The 26,692-nt window shown below is 38.7% G+C and overlaps 1 protein-coding gene across 2 annotated transcripts in view; it reads left to right on the top strand.

Annotated features, from left to right (window-relative positions):
• The window catches only part of CDKAL1 (CDK5 regulatory subunit associated protein 1 like 1), a 393,962-nt gene that overhangs the window by 261,838 nt on the left and 105,432 nt on the right, over positions 1 to 26,692 (top strand). For both annotated transcript variants that reach the window (XM_061346396.1, XM_061346397.1), the window contains one exon: positions 25,843 to 26,023. In XM_061346396.1, the coding sequence (XP_061202380.1) occupies positions 25,843 to 26,023 (181 nt within the window). The remainder of the gene's footprint in view (positions 1 to 25,842; positions 26,024 to 26,692) is intronic.

The following is a 26,692-nucleotide window of genomic DNA, read 5'->3' as shown; positions in this document are numbered from 1 at the left end:
CGCTGCTGACTTAAATTTATGGGAGTACTTGACTCATTTCTAAAAATTGCTAAAGCAGCCAGCTGGACTCTAAGCTGTAGCCAGCAAACTATTTTTCCATGTGGCATATTCTCTTGGACCTCCCCCACCTCTGTTAGACATCATACCTAGAAGCACTGGTTGTAACACCGGGCACTTGAAGCACCAGACTTCTGTTTCATTTCGTCTAACAGCTGTCACTTGTTACGTACCCACATACTTCGGAATGGAGGAAAATAAAACCCTATTTTGCTTTGTTGTATTAATTTCAGTTTGTAATTGTGTGATTGTAAAATCCTAACAGCTGGGGTAAAATGTAACAATGGAGATTAATCTTTTTTAATGGTGTGACACTTTAAAATTTTTATTGTTTCAATACCAGAGCAAGGAAAGAGTTTCTGTTAAATCTCCTTTTCATCTTTCATTCCTTCCTGTTTCGTTAAGTACTTGATATCTTCCTTGAAATAGTTCTTGTACTAGACTGTAACCACTATGTAGTATTTTGTAGTAGTAATGTATTTTACAGTAAGCCAAGACTGATGGCTTGGGAGTTTTGCCATGGCACTGTATCAGCTCCTGGGGTCTGAATTTGAATCTGAAACTTGCTCTCTGTATAGGTTATTATGATCTTATGTGACAATTAGAATAGGTGTGAGAAGACGTGAGAGGACACCTCTTGTAGTGATAGAACATGGGGTAATGGGTTAAAACTTAAACAGGGGAAGTTTAGATTGGATATAAGGAGGAAATTCTTTCCTGTTAGGGTGGTGAGGCACTGGAATAGGTTGCCCAGGGAGGTTGTGAATGCTCCATCCCTGGCAGTGTTCAAGGCCAGGTTGGACGAGGCCTTGGGTGATATGGTTTAGAGCGAGGTGTCCCTGCCCATGGCAGGGGGGTTGGAACTTGACGATCTTAAGGTCCTTTCCAGCCCTAACTGTTCTATGATTCTATGACACAGGCAAAAGAAAACTGGAATTTAAATACACTACAGTGAAAAATGCACGAGGCAATTTGTTTGCGTTTTGTTTTGTTCTTTTTTAGGTTTTGGTGGTTTTGTTTGTTTGGGTTGTTTTTGTTTTTTTGGGGGGAGGGGAAGTCGTTTGCTTGTTTTCTGGCTACATTTAGTAAGTACAATAGATATGCCTTAATTTTGTGTGTGTCGGTATATAAAATGAACACTATGGGGTGCAGCTATGCATTGTAATTTAAACGTGAGAGAGAAGTTTTCTTTAACCAATATAATTATCAGCAGAAATATGTTTAAAATAATTCATTAATTAAACTCTGTGGAGTAAGGAACTAACCTAAATTTGGGGCATCACCCAGGACATTGATTCACTTAGTTTTAGTTGAACGTCTATATATTTGACTGTGGTCACAAATTACGAATTTCAACACAGCAGTAATATTGACAGTGCCTCAAGTTCTTCTAAAACTAGAAAGGGAAACATGTTTTGGAAATCTGATCCTCAGTCCAGGAGTTCTTGTAACAAAACTTTAAAAGCTGGCTTGTAATGTTAAAGTATATTTAAATCACTAAAATAGATATTACCTAAAATAATTTTCTGTATCTTTCAAATAAGAGGAGACATTTTCTAGCCCTAATTTGCAGAGCACTATTTCAGCATTGACAACCTTGTGTAATTGGAGCCAAATATTTTTGTGAGTCATTCCACTTCCTAATCTGTGTTGTTCACACACGTCACAAACAAGGGAAACAAAGTTTAAAATATTTGGCTTTTTAATTTTATTTATTTATCTGCTTTTCTTATACATTTTAATTTGTATCCCTGCATGTGGATATTATCTTCCCTTAGTTTTATGATAGGGCCTGTGCAACTATAAGTAGATACCCAGGAGACTGTTGAGTCAAGGTTTATATTTCACACAGCAGAAGGTAATTTTAACCTTGTATTCTCCCATGGGTGTATGCCTGTGATCCCTGGACACCTAACATTAATTAGAAATTAGCAGGGAGCAATTGTGCTTTCCCTGGAGAATTGTTTTTAGCAAAAATTTAAGATGAAAGAAAATGAGAAGCTATGTTACTGCCACTCATTTGGATCATTTCCTTACCTCTTTATGATGGTAAATGATCATTGAATACTTGTTAACCTCCTGAACAAAACTGCTACAACGTAACAGGATGGGTTTTTTTCCAGCATTTTGCTTAAATATAACTACTTCCCTATCTTTTAAGGTGACTTTGTGTTAACCCCTCTCAGCACATATAATCTAAGCAGAATAGAGGCTGAACTTTACAGTGTAATTTTCACTATTCTTTGTCTTAATAAGCAGGATAATCCTAACTCTGAATTCAAACTGGTTTAAAAACAGTACTGTTAGTTAAGTATATACCTGGTTCAGCCTGTCTGCTCTAAAAGTGGCAACCAGCTACCTACCAGTGTTATATCAAGTTTTCTGTGTATTAGATTTAGTTTTTAACATGAAGCAGCATTACTATATACCAATAATAAGACATTAAGAAAATTACAGCTACATGCATAAAAACAATTCATACAAATTGAAAGAATTCCCAACCTATGGATTCACAGTAAAAATCAGAAATACAGATACAATGAAAATATTACATATAATGAAGAGAAGTTTACAAGTATGGCTTACTTCAAAATCCAGTCAACACTGTAAAAATTTATAATGAATTATATAATTGTATCATTAATAATTGAATTTTGATACATTTCCCTTTCCGGATGACTCTGGATTTATGACACAGCATACCTCCTTCCCCCCAGCACTGCAGGAGGATTAGAAATGGGGGGTTTGATCAGTTCATCACATTATTTCTGCTGCTCCTTCCTCTCAGGGGGAGGACTCCTCACACTCTTACCCTGATGCAGTGTGGGGTCTCTCCTTTGGAGACAGTCATCCAACTTCTCTGTGAGTCTTTCCCACAGGCTGCAGTTCTTCAGGAACTGCTCAGCCTAGGTCGTTTCCACAAGAGTGCACTCCTTCAGGAAGAGTCTGCTCCAGCGTGGGCTTCCCACAGAGTCACAGCTTCATTCAGGCATTCCTCCTGCTCTGATGTGGGGTCCTCCATGGGTTGCAGGTGAATGTCTGCTCCACCATGGCCCTCTGTGGGCTGCAGGGGCACAGCCTGCCTCACCGTAGTCTGCACCATGGGCTGCAGGGGAATCTGTTCTCTGGTGCCTTGAGCACATCCTCCTCCTGACCTTGGTGACTTCGCTTCCTCACTGACCTTGATGTCTTCAGATCTGTTTCTCTTGCATATTCTTGCTCCTCTCTCCCAGCTGCAACTGTTCCTGCACAGTAAACTTCTTTCCCTTACTTATCCCAGAAGCTACAGCTGTTGCTGATGGGCCCAGCCTTGGCCAGCGATGGATCTGTCTTGGAGCCATCTGGCATTGGCTCCATTGGACACAGGGGAAGCTTCTGACAGCTTCTCACAGAAGCCACTCACCTCTGTAACCCTACCTGCTACCAAAACTTTGCTACACAAACTCAATTACACATTTCTGCGGGGGGGGGGGGGGAGAGTCCTTATTGTCCTTTATCATAACCTGCTTTGGACTTGGGTGAACAGAATAGTTAATGCTTTGCTAGAGCATTTCAGAATGCTGTACAAAGGGAATATTTGAGATGTCTGGGTTTTGTCTTCAATTCTAATGTAAGATCAGGCATGATTGTGTTAAGACTTACGTTCCTCATTGGTTTATGTCTTTAATATTCTGTAGAGTTATGTGGTAAGAAGTTATAACATGATTTTGTGCTATTGGCTACCTAAAATTACTTAGTCATATTTTCTACAGAATGGAAAAGTATTTGAGGTACTTTGAAGGCTTTCATCATTAGAAGAATAGCAAAAGCTGAAGTCTGTCTTTGAACATATGTTTTTACAAAATACAGCTTTTACTTGACAGTATTAAAGTACGGTAATTATCACATTGAGATAATCTTTTCATGTTTTCATTAATAATGCAAATAAACATTTTTTTCCCAAAGAAAATGTTCAGCTAATTGTTAAAAAAAAAATAAAACTGTTTTATTGATTAAATGTGCACTCAAACTGTGATTATACAGCCGTAGTGGCTGGAGATCTGTTGTTCTTTTTTGTAGTGGCATCTGTAGGGGATATGCTCCAAGCCTCCTGTGCATTGCATAGAGTTTGCACAGGAATTAATTGTTCTTCTAATTCAACTTCTGGCTAAGTTAGAGTGTCCCAGTTTCCCTCTCTAACTCTATCGTAAAAAGTTGTTTCACATTTACTTTAAGTCCTCGTCTAATACTGTTGGTGAATTCTTTTTTATTAGTTTACCCTTTCATTTTTAAAGTATCTTGAGAATTGTCCTCTGACATGCTAGGTTTGATTTTCCTTGAAGCAAGAATGTAATTTCTGACCTGGTATAGATCTGACTTTTCCTGTTTGCCTCAAAGTGCTTGTTTTCATTTTGTGGCGGACATTGCTTTATTCATAAAGAAGTTGCCTTTACTTTCTGAGAGAAAACCACTTTGCATCTAAATATCCTATTTTTCTGATAATTGAGCCCTAAGCCAGAGATTATTCACAATGGCATTTTCAGAGTGTTTACTTCCTAAATTCAATGTGGGGTTTTTGTCGAGGAAATCGCTCACAGTCCAAATTACTCAATTACTCCAGTAGCATCTACACTGTCTCCACAGAAATGGAAATTTGACAGCTTTGGTGAGGCTCAACCCCAGATATGTTTACATGATGCATACTGCTGCCCAGTTGCTGAGACTTGAAGAAGGCCCAAGGAAGTGTTTTAACAATGGGAAATAGTATCTTTGGAAGTTTGATAGATACACATAGCCCTTAGGTATACTGAGATCCCATTTTTGGACACTACAGGCTGCAATGAAAAATTACCCTTTTTGTTAAAACTAGTTTGTTCTGGAATGATTAGCTCATTCCAGAGAATGAGCTAATGATTTTTAATGAGAATGAGAAATGATTTTTAAACCTTGTACCTTTCTATCTACCTGTCCACAAGTACAATGGATTTTAGGCCTTTCAGTATCTTTTGGAAGTTCATTGCCATCCTTGTCTGTGAAGATAGCTTGGAAAATAGAAGGGGGGTTGTGCTCTAATGGTTGATTATCCTTTTGTTGTTATTCCCCATAAAGGCAAGGTAGCCCATGTAGCCTTTCTGAAGTCCTTTTCCAATGTAATTTCCAACTTTCAGTTATTTTAGTAAAGACAATGCGCCTCATTTTTTTTCTTAAACCTCATGCTTTCCTTTACAGATGCTTCTTTTCCGTCCTGCCTGCATATTACTTTCTGTGTGTTTTCATTTTCAAAGAGCAGTCCCTTGAACTCCTGTATCCAGTGATTAAGAGTTCAGAGAGGTTATCAGACTCTTCACAGTCTCATGGTAGATGAAAGGAATATTACAAAGTCATGAGTAGGGATCACATGCTTCTTTAACAGCTTCTTGAGATAGACCTTATGCCACTATGCTCTGCATCACACTTTAGCATTTTTTATATGCAAAGTGGACACTTGAAGCTTCACTTACATCTTTGCTAAGTGCTACCTTATTGAGGAGGCTGCCTAGGAGAAAGCTGTATTTGTCATAGTTCTCTTTCATTCTTGGTTCATTCAGAGCTTTTGTGCTTTCCTTCAGATTTTCCATATTCTTGGACTATCAACAGGCAATTGAGTTGGAGAGATTATTTACTTACCCATAACTGTTTTTACTTTGAGATACCTGTCTATGCATTTAACCCTTCAGTTCAGCTGTGTTTTTCAGAATTAAGTCTAGTCTGTGGATTCTGTCTTTGAATAGTTAAACACCCTGTTACTACATAACTACTGACTGAAAGAGGTAGGATGGCTTGAAGGATGTGCCTCTGGACACTGTTGCCGTAATAAACATAGAGTGCTTGCATATACCACTGTGTGATTACATGTAGATAACTGATCTTCTCTGAAGTGGTGTATAGGTAGATAACTGGTCTTTGTCTTCACCTTAGAACATGTCTGCTTTGTAATTTTTTTACTAACAGCCATCCAAATGCTAAAGAGGTAGTATTTTTTGTTTGTTTTCAATATTCAGTTTTCCCCTTAAGGGTAAAGTACTGACGTTTAAGCCTATCTTTAGGCTGAAAGCTAAGGTAACTTCTGCAAGAAAACACAAGCATCTAGAAATTGACAATTAAAAATGAAATAAATATTTTCAAGTGGTGTTCTTTTCTGCTAAGGTATACCCAATAAAAAACGTTAGTGAGATTCTTAACTACTGTATCTTCCACTCAACTATAAATCCAACCTACTTGATTGAATTCCTGGAATTTCAGTACTGGAACTGAAACTGGGAGAAGGGAGGTGGTGTGAGTTATAAAGGCTTACAAGAGTTCCATTAATTGACTCAGAAGTTACATCAATAAATAATTTCTAAAGATTTTTTTTTTTCTGCCTATGTAAAACATTTCTGTACCTCCAATCCACAGGAAATAAGCATTTTCAGAATGCTGGTACATAGATGGCAGCTTTGCATTAGTTGCTCAATATTCTCTGCATAATAAATGAGCTTAAATTGCATGAGATACAGCTTCTTTCATCCTCAGTGATCCTAATTTACCACTTCCCTTACACTTTTTTTCATACTGTATCTTCTTTTTTTTTCTCCAAGCTGAAAAGCCAGTGTCCATGTTAGGCCCCACCAAGTTACAACTAGACATTTGATTTCAGCTTAGGAATTGACAGCGTTTGCACAACGGTTGTGAGTAGTTAATTTTTTCTGCCTAAGAATTCATCTCTTGTGTTGGTATTGCAGAGACGAAAGGGTACCATTTTGCTTGGCAGGAATTCAGAAGGCTTTCCAGGTTCTTTAACTAATGCTTGAAGACCATCGTGGAACATTATGTGATTTGATAAAATTGATTTCAGTATTATGGTCTGAATGCAAACGCTTCTGTTTCCACTGAGTTGATTTGATTCTATTTTTGCATTCTACTTCCCTCTGTATCATAGCATGCATATTTTATAAAATTATTCATTACATTTAAGTCGACTTAAATGAGGAGAGTCCATGGTAACTGTTGACCTTGTATGCAGCTTGTGAAATTGAGTATATATAGTCACCATTCATTTGAAATATTTTTCAGGTCTTTCAGTGTTTATTTAGTTTAGTTCTGCAGCTCAAGCCTGCTTCAGCAGTAACGAGTGAGAAGTTTGTCAGAATCTGTTTTAGGGAGGGTTTTTTTTTTTCCTCCTGCAAATTGTAATATTCTCTGATTAGAATATCGGGAACCTCAAAAATGGCATTTCTCTCATCTCTGTCAGTCTTGCTATCCAGATACTGTTTGTTTCTGTAGGTGTTTCTTTAGTAGTAAAAGTTTTCCATTTTTTCCTTTTTCAGAACTATTAGATTTTATATTTTTGTCTGAGGACATCACTGATGTCCTTTTATAATGATATATTTAGAGGTTTTCAGTTCTTTTCCATCTCTTGTGTAAAATTTCAGGCGTATTGCTTTTTTGAGTTTCACCAACTCTTGGAGGATTTCCTAAAGTTTGTAGTTTTCCTCAGTGTAAGATTGATACCACTTCCTGATCAATTCTCTTGCTCCATGCTGGTTCTCATTACCTTTTTAATAGTAATCACCCTGCCTAATCTTCTAATTGTGAGAGCCTCAGTGGCTCTGCTGGGCTTCTGCGGCTTCATGTACCAGGTCTTTTATGTCTTAACACTTCAAGGTACAAGAAAATCTGCTTCCCTTAATCTTCAGATATTGCTCCTCTGCTTTGAATTAAGTTGGTAGACTCAGTTGATAGTGATCCTGTCTCTTACCTGATTACATATATTAATATATGAGAAAATAAGTTATTCTTCTCAGCTCCATCTTTATTCATCTTCCACTGCTATTAAATATACAGTGAAAACTTACTCCCTAAATACAATTTTCGTGCATTATCTATTCCAATGGTTTAGTGATGTCCAAGTCTTGGAAGTGATGCCCAAGTCTTGGAAGGTAGATGCAGGGACTGTGAGAATGAAGACCTTGGGCCCACTGTAGCAGAAGATCTGGTTCAAGACCATCTTAAAAACCTGAACGTGCACAAGTCCATGGGACCTCATGAAATCTGTCCGCGGGTCCTGAAGGAGCTGGTGAATGAAATTGCTAAGCCACTGCCCATCATATCTGAAAAATCATGGCAGTCAGGCGAAGTTCCCAACAACTGGAAAAAGGGAAATATAACCCCCATTTTCAAGAAGGGGAAAATGGATGACCCAGGGAATTACAGACCAGTCAGTCTCACCTCTGTGCCTGGCAAAATCTTGGAGCAGATTCTCCTGGAAGGCATGCTAAGGCACATGAAAAACAACAAGGTGCTTGGTGACAGCCAGCATGGCTTCACTAAGGGGAAATCCTGCCTGACCAATTTGGTGGCCTTCTATGATGGGGCTACAGAACTGATGGACAGCGGTAGAGCAGTTGATGTCATCTACCTGGACTTGTGCAAAGCATTCGACACTGTCCCACACGACATCCTTGTCTCTAAATTGGAGAGACATCAATTTGGTAGATGGACCACTCGGTGGATAAAGAACTGGCTGGATGGCCGCACACAAAGAGTTGTGGTCAATGGCTCAATGTCCAGCTGGAGACCAGTAACAAGTGGTGTCCCTCAGGGATCGGTGTTGGGACCGGTCTTGTTCAACATCTTTGTCGCTGACATGGACAGTGGGATTGAGTGCGCCCTCAGCAAGTTTGCCGATGACACCAAGCTGTGTGGTTCGGTTGATACGCTGGAGGGAAGGAATGCCATCCAGAGGGACCTTGACACGCTTGTGAGGTGGGCTGATGCCAACCTCATGAAGTTTAACCATGCCAAGTGCAAGGTCCTACACCTGGGTCGGAGCAATCCCAGGCACAGCTACAGGTTGGGCAGAGAAGAGATTCAGAGCAACCCTGCAGAGAAGGACTTAGGGGTTGTCGTGGTTTAAACCCATCCAGACAGCTTGTTAACTTACTCCCCCTCCTCCCCCCCCCCCCCTTCTTGCCCTCCCCCTACTCTTGGAGGGATGGGGAGAAGAATCAAAAGAATGCAACTCCCACGGGTTGAGATAAGAACAGTTTAGTAACTAAGGTATAACACAAATCACTACTGCTGCCACCAATAATAGTAATGTTAAAGGAAATAACAAGGGAAGAGAATACAACACCCCATCACCAGGCGACCGATAACTTGCCCCACCAGCCCGACCAAGCACCGACCCATACCTCCTCCAACCCTGCAGTCCACTCTAGCCCCCTTCCGGGTAACTCCCAGTTACCTCCTGGGCATGACGTGCTGTGGTATGGAATACCTCTTTGGTCTGTTTGGGTCAGGTGTCCTGTCTCTGCTTCCTCCCGGCTTCCCCTCCTCCCTGGCAGAGCATGAGGCCCACAAAGTCCTTGGCCAAACCAAAACATCATTGTTTTTCAGCTCTGTTCCCAGCTGAAAGTCAAAACACAGCACTGCACCAGCTACCAGGAAAGAGAAAAATGACTGCCACTGCTAAACCCAGGACAGGGGTGTTGGTCGGTGAGAAAATGAACATGAGCCAACAGTGTGCACTTGCAGCCCAGAAAGCCAACGGTATCCTGGGCTGCATCAAAAGGAGTGTGACCAGCAAGTCAAAGGAGGTGATCCTGCCCCTTTGCTCTTGTGAGACCTCACCTGGAGTATTGTGTGCAGTTCTAGTGTCCTCAGCATAAGAAGGACATAGATCTATTGGAACAAGTCTAAAGGAGGTCCACGAGGATGATCATGGGCCTGGAGCACCTCCTGTATGAAGTCAGGCTGAGAAAGTGGGGCTGTTCAGCCTGGAGAAGAGAAGGCTGCGTGGAGACCTCATAGCAGCCTTCCAGTATCTGAAGGGGGCCTATAGGGATGCTGGGGAGGGACTCTTCATTAGGAACTGTAATGACAGGACAAGGGTTAACGGGTTAAAACTTAAACAGGGGAAGTTTAGATTGGATATAAGGAGGAAATTCTTTCCTGTTAGGGTGGTGAGGCACTGGAATAGGTTGCCCAGGGAGGTTGTGCATGCTCCATCCCTGATAGTGTTAAAGGCCAGGTTGGATGAAGCCTTGGGTGATATGGTTTAGTGTAAGGTGTCCCTGTCCATGGCAGGGGGTTGGAACTAGGTGATCTTGATGTCCTTTCCAACCCTAACTATTCTATGATTCTATACGAGCTTTTTTGCCATAATTGGAATGCTGTTATATCTTTGAATTCTTCATATAACATGTCTAATTTTGTCTGTGATGTTTCTTTAGTGATATTAGTATGTTGTTGATTTTTCTGATAATTCTCTTTTAGTCTTCGGTTGTAGGTGAGTTCACTGATAGGTCAAATCAGGTAACTGTTCACAGTATTAAATGTCCTTAATTATTTCACCACAGTACAAATTTGCTAACTTTAAAATATTAATTTTCTGCCCGTTTTACTCCTTTAAAATGTGGTAATACATTTACACTGTGTCTGCTCTTCAGTGTAATGGCAGACATCTGACACAAGCCCAAAATGTTTCAGTTGCCCACCTTCCAATATATCTTTTCCAAACTTCTAAACTTTATGTGGGCTGCATGAGGGAAGTCCATGCTTTTTTGAAGGATAAAAGCCAGTAAGCAGGTATCTCTATTCATATTGGCATTCAGTATTCCTCTTACATTTCAGTTTTGGATTGTCCTATTTAGGGAGTCAGTCTTTAGACAGCAAAACTACTGCTCAGATGACTTTGACATTTGTGGCTGCTTATAACCTGTCAGAGTCCTTCAAAAAAGAGGCACCTGAACTTATACATGTTCAACAGTCCTTCATTTTATGTAAAGATTTTGACCATGACAAAATATATTGTTGTCCTGCTGATGACATTGTAAACCATGCTACCTGTAGTTTTTAAGGCATCTGCAACTTACTGACACGCTGAAAGTGAAATAGCTCACTGAACTGAATAGAGAGAAATGGGTAAGAAGATTCCTGAGGCAACAGCATCTGTTGAATTTGTATCATTTTACTTTGTCATTGATGAAGTAACAGTGTACATTTAAAATATCATCTTTTCCTTATTTTCCTTATGATGACCTGTATGTGTTTTTCTGTGTGTGCATGTTGGGATTTGAACTTTTTTCGAAACCTTTCAAGAAACGTGTGTATTATTTGCTTCCATTGCCCTAAAGTGATAAACGGATTTTGCCTCTTAGGGAAAAAGAGTTCTTAAATTATTGACATTTCTAGACAAGTGAAACTGTTTGCAAAGTGCTAAGGACAAAAAGTGCTTGAGACCCTGGTCAGTTGAAACCATCTTTCTGAAAGGTGAACTAGGAGCTGTTTTCCTGGTGATGTTGCTTTTTCTACCCAGCATCCTCAACTTCATTGCAGACTAAGCCAGTTTCTCCATTTCAAAGTGAAGCCACAATATTTTGCTCAAAATTATGTTTTCCTGACTGATACATAAATTGTATCTGGGACAGGACTGTCCCATAACAGTAAAATATTAATTTATGAGAGTAAACTTAAGGTAGTCTCTTATATTCTCAACTCTCCTGATGTTTGAGTGTATCTGAGAACAAACCAGATACTTCTCACCCTCATACTGCTGCCTTTCAGTTAGATGAGTGGACTGTGCTTGCTCATAAGAATTGATATTGTTTCTGCAGTGATTTCTTTAAATCACTGTTGCAATAAGAATATAACATGAATGAGAGAAAGTGATGTACAGACCATATTTGTTGTGCGCTATCGCTCTAGTGAGACCCATTAACTTAACAGTCATGTCCAGTTATTTTTGTATATTGTTGCAGTTATTTTTTACATGAATGAGTAATTCCTTATACACACTTACTTTGGAAGACTTGCTTCGTAATTTCTTTAAACTAATTCTTGCAAAGTAAAATCTCTGTTCCCAGTGATCCAGTGAACCACATAGTGTTGTTTTGGAATATAATTTAAACTATTTTATTGCACTTTCGTTAGTAAAATACACTGGATATCTTTGAAGAAATGGTGTTCGACTTAATGAGGAGATAGCTTTGCTATTCTGAAATGTAACTTCTGAAAGTTTAATTCTGAAGCTATATAGGTTTGTATTTCAAGCATATCATAGTGATTGTGTCACACTGTTTAGAAGTTTAAGACCATATTGTCACATTTGGCAGTGTAGCATGGAGTAAAACTAAAAAACTTTGAAGCTACATGATAGGAGCTCTGAATCCTTTTGGGGTGTGAAGGGTGTGTACATGGAATTTTAAACCAAATACTACACTTACAACTGAGCAATTTGTTATTCAAATTTGCTTTTTCTGCTGTTCACAGAAGCAGTAGTTCCACATACAATCATTATCATGTACAAATATTGCTCCTTCAGGGAAAAAAAAATATTAGATCAATTACAGTGATAATTTTCTTCAGGAAAAAAAAAGATCAGTGATAGTGATAATTTTTGCCATAGCATATATTCCTTTTATAAATCCATAGATTTTCAAGCCTGACTGGAAACCTCGTCCAGTTCCATACATACTCTTTGAAGCTGCTAGTCCTGAAAGCTATCTTGAGAAACAGGTATCAAGTCTGCAGTTATGAAAATCTCTGAATATAAGGATGCAGAATTATAGCTATCATAACATCACTACCCAAAATACTGTTTTGTTTTGCTCTTTTTCTATTCTGTTCTTAATTTCAAAGTCCATCCTCTTAAACATCAAATTAACTTTGTACACCACTAGTCATTGCTTCTATATACAGACATTCAGAGCCTGTTGTTTTCAGGCATAGTAATGTCCTACTAAGCAGAAAGCATCTCTGAAAATTAGATCATTTGCATTTCATGAGGGATCCTGTCTTTGAAAACTTCGCATTTAGGAATGTATAGCAAAGTACAGCAAAAACTGTCTGATTTAAAACTGCAGCACTTTTTAGATACAGTAAGGGTATATGAATTGTGTTTTAAATGTGTCTGGCTAGTATTCAGGAATGCAGCTGTTAAAACCTTGCCACAGCTGACCTACCTGCTACTCTATCCCTGTTGAATCTATGGTTCTGGTATTTAATCATGACATCTTTTGTAAGTAAGTGTTGTGTTGATTAGGATGTAGCCTATAAATTGCTGTGTTTCATTATGTACTTAGAAAATGGAGTGGAGATTATGTTAAATTTAGTGCACGTCATGTATGTGTTGTTATCTGCTATTTCCTTTGCAACCTTGATCCTTCCCATGTAGCTGTTTGCAACTGAAAAACTTCCTGTGATGATTTCTCACAGAGGAACAGGACACCAGAAAATCCAGTCAAATTGTATAGTTTGTGATGTGACAGAATTATGTGTCTGTTAAATCTATCAGCTGTTTTGGGCTAACTCTTTGCAGCTGAGCATGTTTAAGGTGTTTAACACCAGGTTGGACAGAGCCTTAAACAACCTGGTCTGGTGGAAGATGCCTACTTGGAACTAGGTGATCTTTAAGGTCCCTTCCATCCCAAATCATTTTACAATTCCTGAAAATCTGCTGTGTTTTAATGTCAGTCTTATCAGGTGCCATTTTCTTTCTGCTGCAGAAGTTCTTAGTATAAATAATCTTGAACCAAAACTTTGAAATAAAGCATCTGGCTCAATGGCAATTTTTATTCTTCATTTTCTCCCTTGATCCATTTTTGGTTCTGCTTCAGACAGAAATCTTAAATTCTCTGTTAAAGTCTTGCAACTTGTCATGCTACTATCTTTTGACTTCTGTACCCCCCTACTCCACGTTGCTCTCTTTAGCCTGTCTTTGAAACATGCTGGGCCTCCTTTTTGTAGCCACTCCTAGCATATTTATTTTATAAAATTTCACCTAGTCAGTGTGTTTCTGCAAGGAGTTACTCACTTCCATCAAATTCATACCTTAAGTGCAAATGATTTAATAGGGAGAGGGTATTGCTTCTCAACTATTTAACATCCAGCTGAAGTCAGCTGCACAGTCCTTGATTTTTTTTGACGTGGCATTTCTGCTCATCTTTATGTTTGAGATGACATATTCATTGATCAGTCTCTTTTAATTACTGTTTTTCTGAGTTTATATTCAGTAGTCACTCAGAGTTGGAGGCTGATACCAATTTAAAGAAGGTGTAGATAACACAGGTAATCCCAAGCTTTTCATATGAAGCAGAGTGGGACTCAGCGTAATGTCTGTATCTGTGGAGGAGATAATTTATTTTCTCCATGTTCAATTTGGCAGATTCTATTTTCCCATAGCAGGGGAAAGCAGTAGTATGAGTCCTCTTTTCCTGAATTTTAACACTGAACATATTGGCAAGGGTTTTTTACAAGTTTGTCCCTGTTGCAGACTCTGTTGTCAAAGTAGATTTCAGAACATGGCTTTCATAAAGGTAGTGTATTTTAATGATTTGGGGATGTAACATTTGTCTAGGTGTGGACTGCTTACCATTGTTGTACTTGCATTTTCTTATAGATAAACGGCATTTCTGTCTTGTCCCTTACCTTGTGTAAGGTCCATTACCTTTTATTACATGCTTACTAGTAAACAAGTGAACGCAAACTTGAAAGAACAAATTTAAAAACAGACCGCTTGTCTAAATTCTACAAATACTTTAAGAGATTTTTATCTCATTGTGTCTGTATTGTTAAATGCTGTCAACACCCCTCTCAAAATGGGAAATGTTACTTTGAAGACTGACAGATTATCAGAGGTCTGACAGATCTGTCACACAAAGGAAATTAAGGACTCTTCAGTCTGGAAGAGTGCTAATTGAGAGGGACTGAAACAGAGGTCAGTAAAGTCATAAAGAATACTGAGACGGTGAGCAGAGTTGTTACTGCCTCTCCCAGTGTAATCATTAGGGGACATGAAGTGGAATTAGCAGGTGGCAGGCTCAGGAGAGAGGGATTATCTTTTTTTATCAAGTGGTTACAATATGGAGAGGGTTAGATTCAAGGGCAATCTGGACAAGTTAACGGAGGAGAAGTCCATCAGAGGCTACTGGTTACAGAAACACCTCTGATGAAATCCAGTTGTTGGGAGAAAGAAGGCACTCTGGACTCTAAATGTACGTGCCTCACTGAGCTTCTGCCATGGCTCATTGCTAGCAGTAGACTACAAGTGTAGGTGGACCTTTGGTCTGATGTGTCATATCTTCAAGGTCCCTGAAACGTTATAGGATTGTAGATTATAGAGGGGCAAAACCACAAGTTCAGAATGTTGTGTTTTGTTGTGTTTTTTTTTTTCAATTAGCATTTGTTAATGGCACACTGCTTGCAATTTTTTCATTTGGTTTCATCATGCCAAAAAGGCATGTTAATCATTTTGTTTTATATGCTTGATTTCTGTGTCAGAGTGAAGAGCTAAATGACTGTCACTGAAACAGACGTGGATGGGTCCTCAGAGCCCAAGACATTTAGTATTGGTATTAAGCATTGTGTCAGACTGAGAAAAAGTATATAATGTTCTCAGCTACTCATGGCTGAGATCCTATTATTTCTGACCATGCCTGACAGCTCTAATGCTAAACAGTGACGGGTCACAGAAAATTAGTGTAATTTCAGTGGCTGCTTTAGTGCAGCAAACATTAAGTTGGTTCCCAAGAACAGTTCCCTGGTGCAATCCTTAATAAATTCAAACTTTATTTTTAGTGATGACCTTTAGTAATGCGAGCCTTGATCCATTGAGATGCTGTTCACTTTTGATGCATCTCCAAATCCCTTTTTTATGCATTTTAAATCAACACACGCTTATTCTGAATTTATGCGTGTGGATAGACTGAGAGATGTAATTTAAACACATCTGTTCAAATATGCATTTCAGATCAACTTGGTGCCGGTTCTCATAATACGGCTGAGTTTTTGACGGGTATTATATCCCTAAAGTACACAGCAGATGGTATTTATTAGAGATTGAATGGAAATGAAGTTTAAGGATGTTGAGTTTTTTGTCTTAAGTCGCTCATTTTTTAATCAATAAAACAATAATGATCTGAAGTTATAAATCTGTAATGAAGTTCTGTAAAATGTTTCATATTTATGGGACAAGTAAAACACCTTGTATTTGAACAAAGTCCAAGCTGTAACTGTTTGGGGGTTTTTCTTTAGAAAAATGATAATGGGAAGTATTATAATCTTTCTTGCAAAACATTTGGGCTGCATCTAGTAGGAACTATAGAAACATCCACTATAATTGTTTAGAGAGAGTAAAACTGTGTGTACTTTTTCATCCTCAGGCAGTGAGCCATGCTAATTATGAAATAGACTTTTTATCTAGGTCACTATTCCCCAACAGCAAGGACAGACCCAGTCCCTACTTGCACAGGGTGCCCCATACCTATACCTTCTCAAGTTGAGTTCTGTAAATCAGGTCTCCTCAGCTGTCTCCAGGTGGTGTTCAGCCCAGTTTCTGAAAGAGCTCTTCTGGGGGCAGGAGGTGGGCTTGAGAAAGTACAATCATAAAAAAAGATACCCATTTTTGCTCTTCTCAAACTCTGAGAGTTGTTAGCTTGTATGCCTTGATCACAGCTACTTTCTACAGCCTTTGTAAGGTGACTTGCATAAAAACCATGAATGACTCCAAAGTTCAAAAATAACTTCTTAAGTTGCACTTACAAATCAGTTGGAATTTGCTGCAGATCACAAAGCTCAGGTGTAAGGTATTTCATGTGGGAATCGCTGCTGTGAGCAGCCTTCAGTGGTCTGTAAGGTGTGGACACCACAAAGCAGAATGAACACAGTGACTGTATCTGTCAGGTTAGGCTTAATATATAGTTTCTGCTGTCCTTGAAATCTGAAGTGTTTTGCCGTGAATCTCCTCCAAATTAAATGTTACCATTTATGGCTTTGTCAATTATTTTCCCGTGCGTGTACGTGCGTACACCCTTCAAGCCAATCTCCAAGGATACTCTGAAGAAATACTCTGGTGGTTTCTCTGTTGGTCATGTATGGATTTTGTTTGTCAGTTTTGTTATTAAAAAACAACAACAAAAAAAGAAAAAAAACAGCATGCCAACAATGTGGCATTATAGTTTCTTTGTCTGGTTTGTTGTGTCTTAAGCATCAGTTTCAGTGAGACAGGATTCAAGCTGTGAAAACAATTAAAACTTAAAATTATGCATTTTACATACATAACTAAAATATGACTTACTAAAATGTTTGTTGGTATTCAATGTTGCAGTAGTTGAATTAAAGTAAACAAGTAAGTTGACTTATAAGTTAAGCCATTATACACTTTTAAAAACAATAGAACATAAAGTTATATGCACTTCAGTGCCGGCAAGCAGCAAGGTGAAGAACTCATTTGTGAGACAACCTGGAGTTGTATTAGGCAGCAATAGAGAACATTTTAAAATATTTGAAATAATATAGTTGCTTTGCAGTAGCAACACGTACGTGAATAAAAGATGTTGGCAGGTGTCCTGCCAGGGTGGAATCTCATGCTATTGTATTTAATAGAAATATGTACATTGCAAACAGGTCTAACTTTGGTACAAGTAATCAAAATGCAGGGACTGAATAACTGTTATGCATCACAGTTTAAAAATAATGAAGTTTAAGCCTGATAGGTTATTGTCGTGGTTTTACCCCACCCAGACAGCTTGTTACCCACTCCCCCCCCTTTCTTGCCCTCCCCCTACTCCTGGAGGGACGGAGAGGAGAATCAGAAAGAATGCAACTCCCACGGGTTGAGATAAGAACAGTTTAGTACCTAAGGTATAACACAAATCACTACTGCTACCATCAATAATAGTAATGATAAATGAAATAACAAGGGAAGAGAATACAACACCCCATCACCAGGCGACCGATAACTTGCTCCCCCCAGCCCGACCAAGCACCGACCGATACCTCCTCCAACCCTGCAGTCCACTTAGCCCTTCCGGCTAACTCCCAGTTACATCCTGGGCATGACGTGCTGTGGTATGGAATACCTCTTTGGTCAGTTTGGGTCAGGTGTCCTGTCTCTGCTTCCTCCCAGCTTCCCTCCTCCCTGGCAGAGCATAAGGCCCACAGAGTCCTTGGCCAAACCAAAACATCATTGTTTTTCAGCTCTGTTCCCAGCTGAAAGTCAAAACACAGCACTGCACCTGCTACCAAGAAAGAGATAAATGACTGCCACTGCTAAACCCAGGACAGTTATGAAATAAACCATTTTCTTGCAGTGAATATAAGTGGCTTGCTTTTTTAGAGAGTGAGGCCACATCTTTCACCCATTTCTTTCAGTATATGAAGGTATCTGGCAGTATCGGGCGTAGCACAGATTCAGGATTTTTCCAGTACAGTTTGTTATACATTTAATAGAAATTCAATCAGATGGCTTAATCTGATGGACAACTTGATAGAAACATAAGATCCCTTAGACTTACTCAAAGCTTGAAGTGAAAGATATTAATACTAACTATAGAACAGTTATTAATTAATTAAAAGGATACTACTTTTACATGATCCATGTTTATTTTATTGAGGTCTGACTCCCTGGGCACGTTCACTCCAATATCTTGCCATCTGTCTGTTCTTTTTGGTTGTATTGCATTCTGTGAAATGTGAAATGTCTGTCCTGTTTTTCCATTTACACTATTTATTGCTAAATTTTATAGTAGTATTTTAAATATATTTCTTGAGAAGTCATTATTGGATCTTCTCTATTTATCCTACTCTTAGTTGCAAAATCTCCTACTATTTGTCCTTATAATTTCAGTGATGTCATTATGTGGCTAGAGCAACATAATAATGGAAAAGGAAATTGCAACATTAAATAGTATTTCATGTAAGAACTAATAACGTAAATTCTGTAGTGAACTTAATAGTACTGCTTATTTTCTCTACATCTTTTTCTTAAACATTAGTGTTCATGATATATATAGCTACTTTTGGGTAAGTAGTCTTACCAAATAATAGTTTATATCTAGCCATGAGGCTTGGTCTGTTATCATTTAAAAGGCTTCACACACAAATGTAAATGAAATGTCTATTGTCATTGAACCAAAGTACTTTCCGGTTTTACTCCATGTGTAAATCGGTTGAGCAATTGATACGAGGGTTCAAAAGAACTCTTTTTCCTGCCACAGAGTTTTTGAATTTGAACATCCTGGACTACTTTTAAACGCATATGGAAAAGATTACGAAGAATAACATTGTCAGTGGATACATATTTATTAAAGTCTGTCCATCCATTGCATAATTTTAGGATAAATCATAAACTGATTCAGAAATTATGTTCAGGTTTACTCCCCTAACTCCAGATGCTTAAATTAGGAGTGTATTGTGCTGAGCTCCATCCCCGTAGTCCCTGGAGAGAGAGAGAAGTGCAGGAGGATTTCAGATCCCTTTCTAAAAATGTGGGGATCTTCCCATGGTTTAATTCTCAGGTTAATCTCCATGTAGTCAAGAGAGAGGCAGGGTGCAGTTTCATGTTACTAGCCTTTGAAAGAAGGAGTGCTTCCAGCTGAGCAGCCTGTTTCTCTTGTGCTAGTTCCAGCTCGTGTGACTCCTCAGTGAGCAATTCAAATTTAAGTTTGAAATCCCACAAGACTAGGCTCTGTAGAGAGAAAAGAGTGGGGGGAAAGGAGCTTGGAAAGATTGCGTGTGGTCATAGGGAAGATGCAGACATCTCCTCCAGCTCCAGCACAAAACAGCACAAAACAGCACATTGAGATGCCTGTTAGGTTCTGTAAATACGCTTGAAAGGCTTAACTCTTAGATACCTTCAAATTATTTAATCTACTAATTTAATTTTGTTTCCAGGTTCCCTAAATAAGCATGTGTTGCAGACAGGTTATAAAATACTGTATGAGCCGGGAATAATGTTTCAGAGAATACTGGTTTTATTTTCATGACTATTCCACATTTATTACTAACATTTCTTCAATGCCAATTTCCAATTTATGAGTCAAGAAGTTGCTAGGTCAACACTTTTTTTGTTTCAAACTTAATTAGTTTTCCCAGGCAGTTCTTATAGCCTTCTGTAAGGACATTAGAGTGCTTTTAATGTATTCAAATAGCTATATTCTAATGCACTGACTTTTCATATGGGGAGGAGCAGAGGTGGAGGTTCTTGGTGAAGAGTGAGTTGGTGGCTTTAAGTTATTGCTGGATTTAAATGTTGATTTCTGAAAGGGAAGAGGGAAGTATATGTGATCATGCAAAAGCATTTCAGGTGGTCACATGAGTAGCTGTAGGTGCTGATGAATTTTAGCTCCTTTACATAATTTCCTTCCTGAGCATGGATTTGGTTTGTAGTGGTTGTTGCTAAAGGAAATGTTTTCTGTAAGTAAAATCACATGAAATGATCCATGTGACAAGTGAATCCTAGCAAGTTTCACAGTTTTGCTGCTGGTTGCCTTAGACATCCTGCTTCATGAAAATAGGGGGGTTTTGCTGGGTTTTTTTTGGTTTTTTTTTTTTTTGACAGCTTGACACTTTTATCTTTCCTAAATCAAATTGCATGGGATTTTGCATTTCCCTCCCAACTACCTTCTATGAAGAGCTCTTTAACTTCCCTCTGTTGGTGAATCAGCCTGTGGTGACTGGTACTGAAGCATCTGTTGTACTTTCCTGTTGCTGCTAGTTCAGTTTCTGTTTTCTCTAACATTGATAACTAAGTCCCCTGGGTAGAAAAGAGCAGGAAACTTGTCACTGTGAGGGTATGCCTGCCCTGCTTGCTGGTTAGTAATATACAAATGCACATCCCTGAGCAAACAGAGCTCCAGGAACTACATAGCTGTACTAGCACAGATTTCACCTCGGGCTCATTTATCCTTCTGGGCTTGTTCAGAGCTAACTTGAATACCTGCAAGCTGTGAGAAGGCAGTTCTCAGGGCTGCAGTTACCCACAACACATTCATTACTTACCCACAACTTTACTTTCAGTCATCAGGCATTTTTCTTTGGCCCTAGAGGCTGACTTGGTTCCTCTTCAGGTAGATACGGATGAAGTGTTGCATTTCTCTGTGTCCTTTAGAACACATTTGTTTCTCCTTTTTCTGAGGTTTTGGATGTCTGTCCTCTCACCACTTACTCATTTCTAGGTGTGCTGGTCCTTCCAGCATCACACTAAAACGGACAGTTCTTTACTGTAAGATGAAGCAGTTGCTTCTTTTTCCATGGTCAGACCTGCTCAAGATGATAGTGCTTGAATTGTTGGTTTGGTTCAAGATGACAGAGCATAAATCTGCTTGAGTAAATGGAAGGGATCTATGTAAAAGGACACAAAGGAGAGAATGTGGAGGAACCGAAAGTATTAGGGCTGTATTATCTAATTTGAGTATCCCTCAAATAAATCTTTTTCTGTAATTCAGCAGTTTCAATGTAAAATGTTTCAATTTAGTCAACTGGGGACTCTTTTTTTCTTGGTTTCTAAAGTTGAATGAAGATGGTAGTACATCTTCAAAGAAGAAATCTTGTAAAATTTACGATTGCCAGATAAAATGATTGCACGGGAGTTTGTTAGGATTATGAGGGTTTAAAATGGCTGTCAAAGTTTAAGTGCTTTTATGCTCGGAAGTATTTAAACAGACTGACCGCTTCCATTTGCTAGGCTATAATGAGCATCCAGAATTCTGTATGTTTGAAGCAGCTTCTGGCTTTTTCAAAATCATTTTAACTGTCATACGCAGCACTGTGTATTCTTGGTTCATCGAACAATGTGTTGTGGAGCTTCTTTATTGACCCTAGGAAACATTTGCTGCGGTTGAATTTTTAGACTTACTGTAAATGCATTTATGTAATAAATGTTACAAAATGCTTACTGGGGATGCTCATCATTTTTCTTCTTTATTTACTTCAGAATAGATAAACTACATTTCATTTCAAAAAACCAATTTAATATTGGCTGATGCACAAGAAATTGTTCTTGTGTAATTTTGCATCATATTTCATAGCTGGAATAATTTTTTAGACATCTGAATCTATGCAATAAGGAATTCTGTGCTGCTTTCTTTCAGACTGTCAGAGCAAAGGTCTCTTTAATTTCAACTGTGTATGTGTATTTTATTTTTCCACAATTATATCTTTTTTCCACCCTTTTCTTTCATTAAGAAATGTTGTTTTGCATGTGGAACTAATTGTACTTATTTATGTTCATCACTGCTTTGCGAAAGGCTTTTTATTCAGTAACTGGGGTTTATTCTGAGTGAAATCTCATGCATTTTTTCCCTTTCTATAACTACTTTTTAAGCAATATAATCAACAGAGGTATAAAAATGCACTATGCAATGTCATATTTCAGGCAGTCATACTGGATTGAACTGTAATTGCTGTTGCTGAATACACTGTGGTCCTTATTCTCTTTTCATACCTTAGCTTTTCTTTGTATGTAATAATTCCATCTAGGAAGAAATCTAATTACTAAGATAATTAACACCTTATCACCAAATGGGAGTTCAGACATTTGTAGAGTTTATGAATTTTTAAAATATGTAATTTCCTTTTAACTGAATGACAACTGGTGTTATAGAGAAAAGAGCATATTGTATTGTATCTAGCTTGATTGGACCTTATAATTCATGTTGCTATAGAAACAACCAAACCTTTCTAAAAGATGGTATTACTACTGCCATTGGTAATACATGCTTTGACTGTTGCCAATAGTGTCATTAAAACGGTTAAAATAACTTCATTTTAATGGTTTTGTCAAATGTAATGAATGTTCCGTTCATATTCTGAGAAATGGCAGCTGATGTTACGTGATACTGATTTATGATGTACTTTTTCTTCCATAAGCTTACTATTACCACATAATATATTTGCAATGTGAACAAAATCATGTTGCAGAATATAGTGCTCCTCTGTTCCCTCAGTCCTTAAAGCTAACAAATTTTATTGTTACATGATATCAAGCAGAACTTCGTATCTTGCAGTTTGTCAGTCTTAAGAAAGCAGTGGTAATTGAGACTGTTTAGCCAGCAGCTCTTGGGATTTTTGCTGTTCTGTGCAATATTCAGCTTGTGTTTCCCACTTACGACTACTGGACCAAGTCCTTGAATATGTTCAGTTTTATGTTGGTTTTGATTTGGCATTCAAATGCCGTGTTTTAACTTCATCTCAAGTGATGGAGTCTGAATTCATAAACTCAAAAAGGAGCTGAAAGAATTTCAGAAACATATATTAAAAAAAAAGAAAAAAGAGGCCAAGACATTTGGTTTACTTAAATAAAAAGGTGGGGGTTTTTTAAGTTAAAAAATGTCACAAAACATGTTTACTACCATATACTGCTTGTATGAAGGCCACTGTGGTGAATATAAGCTATGCATGCTGTAATATCACATCTAATCATATTACTAAGAGCAATATTCTCTGATTCCAGTTTCTTGGGTCTTTAGCCAGCAGATTCTCCTGGTCCGGTAGAATTTGTTGCAGGAAGTTTTTCTTTCAGCTATTCAGAGTATTCAAACTCTTCACTCACTTTAGCCACAGCATTAATTTTCATGTGGTGATATACTGTCTAATAAGAAAATGGCCATTCAAATGCTTTTTTGGATTACATGCGAATTCATTATGTTGCATTCACAGTTCTGCTGTCTTTTGTCCTGATGAAGCGAAGCCTTACTGCCACTTCCTTAGAGAGACACCTTCTTAAGCTCAGATGTTGAGCTTTGCTTGTGGCGGTAGTCTTTATGCTGTTCACCCCTAAAAGAAGCTGTCTCAGTTGTTCCCTTGCCTGTAGCCTACTTAAGATCTGTAGAGTTATTTAGGTTGGAAGGGACCCCTTGAAGTCATCTGTTCTATTCACCTCATTTGAAACAGGGCCAGCTTGAAGTCAGGTACCACCAGTATCTTTATAGGGTTCTTTTCCTCATAAATCATATTTTCTCCAGTTCATCAGTTTTACTGATAGTGTAGAAACAGTGTTATCTGTATCAGTAGGGAGCACTAAGCACTTCTGAGCACTATATATTTATGCCTCTCTGCAGAAGGGGTTTATCACTATTCCCACTTTACACAAGCATGATGAATACAAAACAGTGCAGTGGTTTCACAGTCTCTCATAGGGCAGTGGTCATCCAGCTGGTGGGTGTCAGATTTGGAAACTGGAGTTTTTAATCTCATGGATCCCGGAGAGTGCTCTGTAAATACTGTGCAGTAATCTTGTAGGACTCATTTTTCTGAGCTATATCACAGAATCACAGAAGGGTTGAGGTTGGAAGGGAGCAATGGAGGCCATTTTGTCCAAACCCCCATGTTCAAGCAGGGTCACTTAGAGCCTATTGCTGTCTTTATATGGACAGCTTTTGAGTATCTCCAAGGAGGAGGACTCCACAGTCTCCCTAGGCAACCTGTGCTAGTGCTCTGTCACCTTCAGTAAAAAAGTGTTTCCTGACACACGGAGCACAACACCTGAGCCCCCATGCCCTTGACTACTGTCCCCCCAGGAGCTCTGTCATCACTTTTACTACTGTCCAGGTCTCCACTTGCGGTGTCATTTGTATGCATGTGAAATAACAGGGAGTAGCAGTCAGAGGGCCAGATAAACCCCACAACATCCTGGACCCTGGCAGACAGCAAACTTCTCTAGATGACTGGTTGGGTTGACAGATGGGTGCCTCTGTCCTCCTGCAGCAGGGAGTCACCCATTACAGTGACTTGCTACTTCTTCCTGGTAGTCTCGTATGGTTTAGGGGTTGGGTAGACCAGATATTTTGCTTGTCAGCACATCTGTGTCCTCTTCAAGCTTGAGGGCAATAACTTGTAAGCCCCTAGATGGGCCAGATCCTTCCTTTCAGTGTTAGAAGTCACCAGCTTCCATCATTCCCTTTCTCCAGAGGTTTCGCTTCCACTGGTAGCTGGGGTTGACAATACTTGCTTCTCTACAGCAGATGGGAGATGAGGTTCTTCAAGATGCGGAGTCGCAGAGAACATCCTGTTTGTCTCCTTTTCACCTTCTCTCACACTCCACAGCCTGCTGACTTCCTACATAACTCCAGGACAGCACAGCTCCTGCAGGACAAAGGGTCATTTCTCCTGGCATCAGAAGAGACCCCAGGCACTCCCTGCAGCCTGAGACACTTGCAGGGCTGCATGCACTGTCCAAAGCTCAATCTGGGTGCAAGCCTGGACCCTAGCACAGACAGCTATTCCAACATCTATTGGGGAAAATGTTCAGTGACATATAACCACTGTGTCTAAGATTTATATTATGGTGTGAGCTCAACTGAGGCCCCCTACATCCTCTTCTGTGCGTCCTGCTGTGTCTGTTTGCTGTGTCTGTTGGCTGTATCTGCTAGCCAGGCTCTCTAAAGATGTTGTGTGCAAGAGTTCTGCATATTCAGTCCAAGTGCAACAGTTAGGAAATGTTGACCTTGGTAAGTAACAGGAAAGCTTAGTGGCTGTGCATTTGTAAACTTAAGTATTTGCTTTCCTTTTAAAGCAAGGCATAGGCTGATTTTATGGAGTACTGAGTTAGAAATTAACTTGGGACTAAGATGTCTGATTAGCTTCAAAGACAATTTTGTTCAAAATTGCTACATTATATTGCATGCCAGTCCCTGCTTTTGGAATTCCTGTTCCACTTTGATAGCAGCATTATAAAGCATCAAGCAGTTTACAGATTCTAGTGGGTAAGGCTCAAAAGTTATAAATTTTGTGGGTTAAGCAATTGGAATCTGAGAAACTTACAAGCTCCAGTGAACACCTATAATTTCAAATGAAGGAGGAGTTAGTCCAGATGTTTTCTTCTTTTTGTCAGACTCCTAATCCAGTATTTCTGTAATATCTTTCTTCTGTGTGCTCTTGGCCAAGTACCAAATGGTCTCAATTTCTGTAGATCAAGTTGAAGAATTGTAAGTCTATGTACACTGGCTTTTAAGGGAGAAAAACTTTTACATGTCCTTAATTCAGTGTTCATTTTTACTTTCTTTACAGAGTGCCTGGAATAACAATTGCTACAGACATCATCTGTGGTTTTCCAGGAGAGACTGATGAAGATTTTCAAGAAACAGTGAAACTTGTAGAGCAGTACAGATTTCCAAGCTTGTTTATTAATCAGTTTTACCCACGCCCTGGAACCCCAGCTGCAAAAATGCATCAAGTGCCAGCTGCAGTGGTAAGATCTGTTTTCTTGTGCCACTGTACATGGTGTACTCAGATTTCTTTACATACATAAAGCATATAAGTGAAAATTTAGATTTGATTTATTGTTTTTTTGCAGAACTGTGCTACAATTGAGTTAATTTTTTATTTTTTTTTTTAGTCCAGTGAGTAAAATGATTATTGAATTGCCTTTAGAGGTTCGCTAGATCACTGAATGCATTTTCATATATAAATCACTCTTCAGATTGTTAGGGAAGGCAAAATACTGGTTATACTGAAGTCATGTCTTCTTTCTATCAAATTTCAGCTGAATGAGTACCAGGAGAGGTATCTAATTGATTTTGCATGGGTTTTTTTTCCATTTTAAGACCTTTGAGACTCCAGCAATCTCAAGCTTATTGTGAATAATTATGCAAAGTATTAATAATATAGGAATGATAATTTCTGATTCATTTGTCCAGTATCAAAGTTGAAGGCAAATTCTTCTCAAGATTGTCTTTATACACTGCTTATAAGCTCTGCTTCCTTTAGCCTGTGTTGAAGGCCATTGATAAAATTGGCATTAATCTTTCAGGTTTTAGCTGTTTTCCTTTTTTCTTTCTATTTTTGAGTGGGAAATGTAACTCTTCCTGACATTCTCATATCAAATTCTCATAAGGAAAACAGCCTGTTTTCATATAGA

This window comes from Neopsephotus bourkii, unplaced genomic scaffold, assembly GCF_033783945.1.
Source record: "Neopsephotus bourkii isolate Nb327-2 ecotype Australia unplaced genomic scaffold, CSIRO-AGI_Nbou_v1 NB_272, whole genome shotgun sequence".
Taxonomy (NCBI): domain Eukaryota; kingdom Metazoa; phylum Chordata; class Aves; order Psittaciformes; family Psittacidae; genus Neopsephotus; species Neopsephotus bourkii.
Note: the sequence above shows the minus strand (reverse complement) of the source record. Positions and strands in the feature narration are given on the sequence as shown.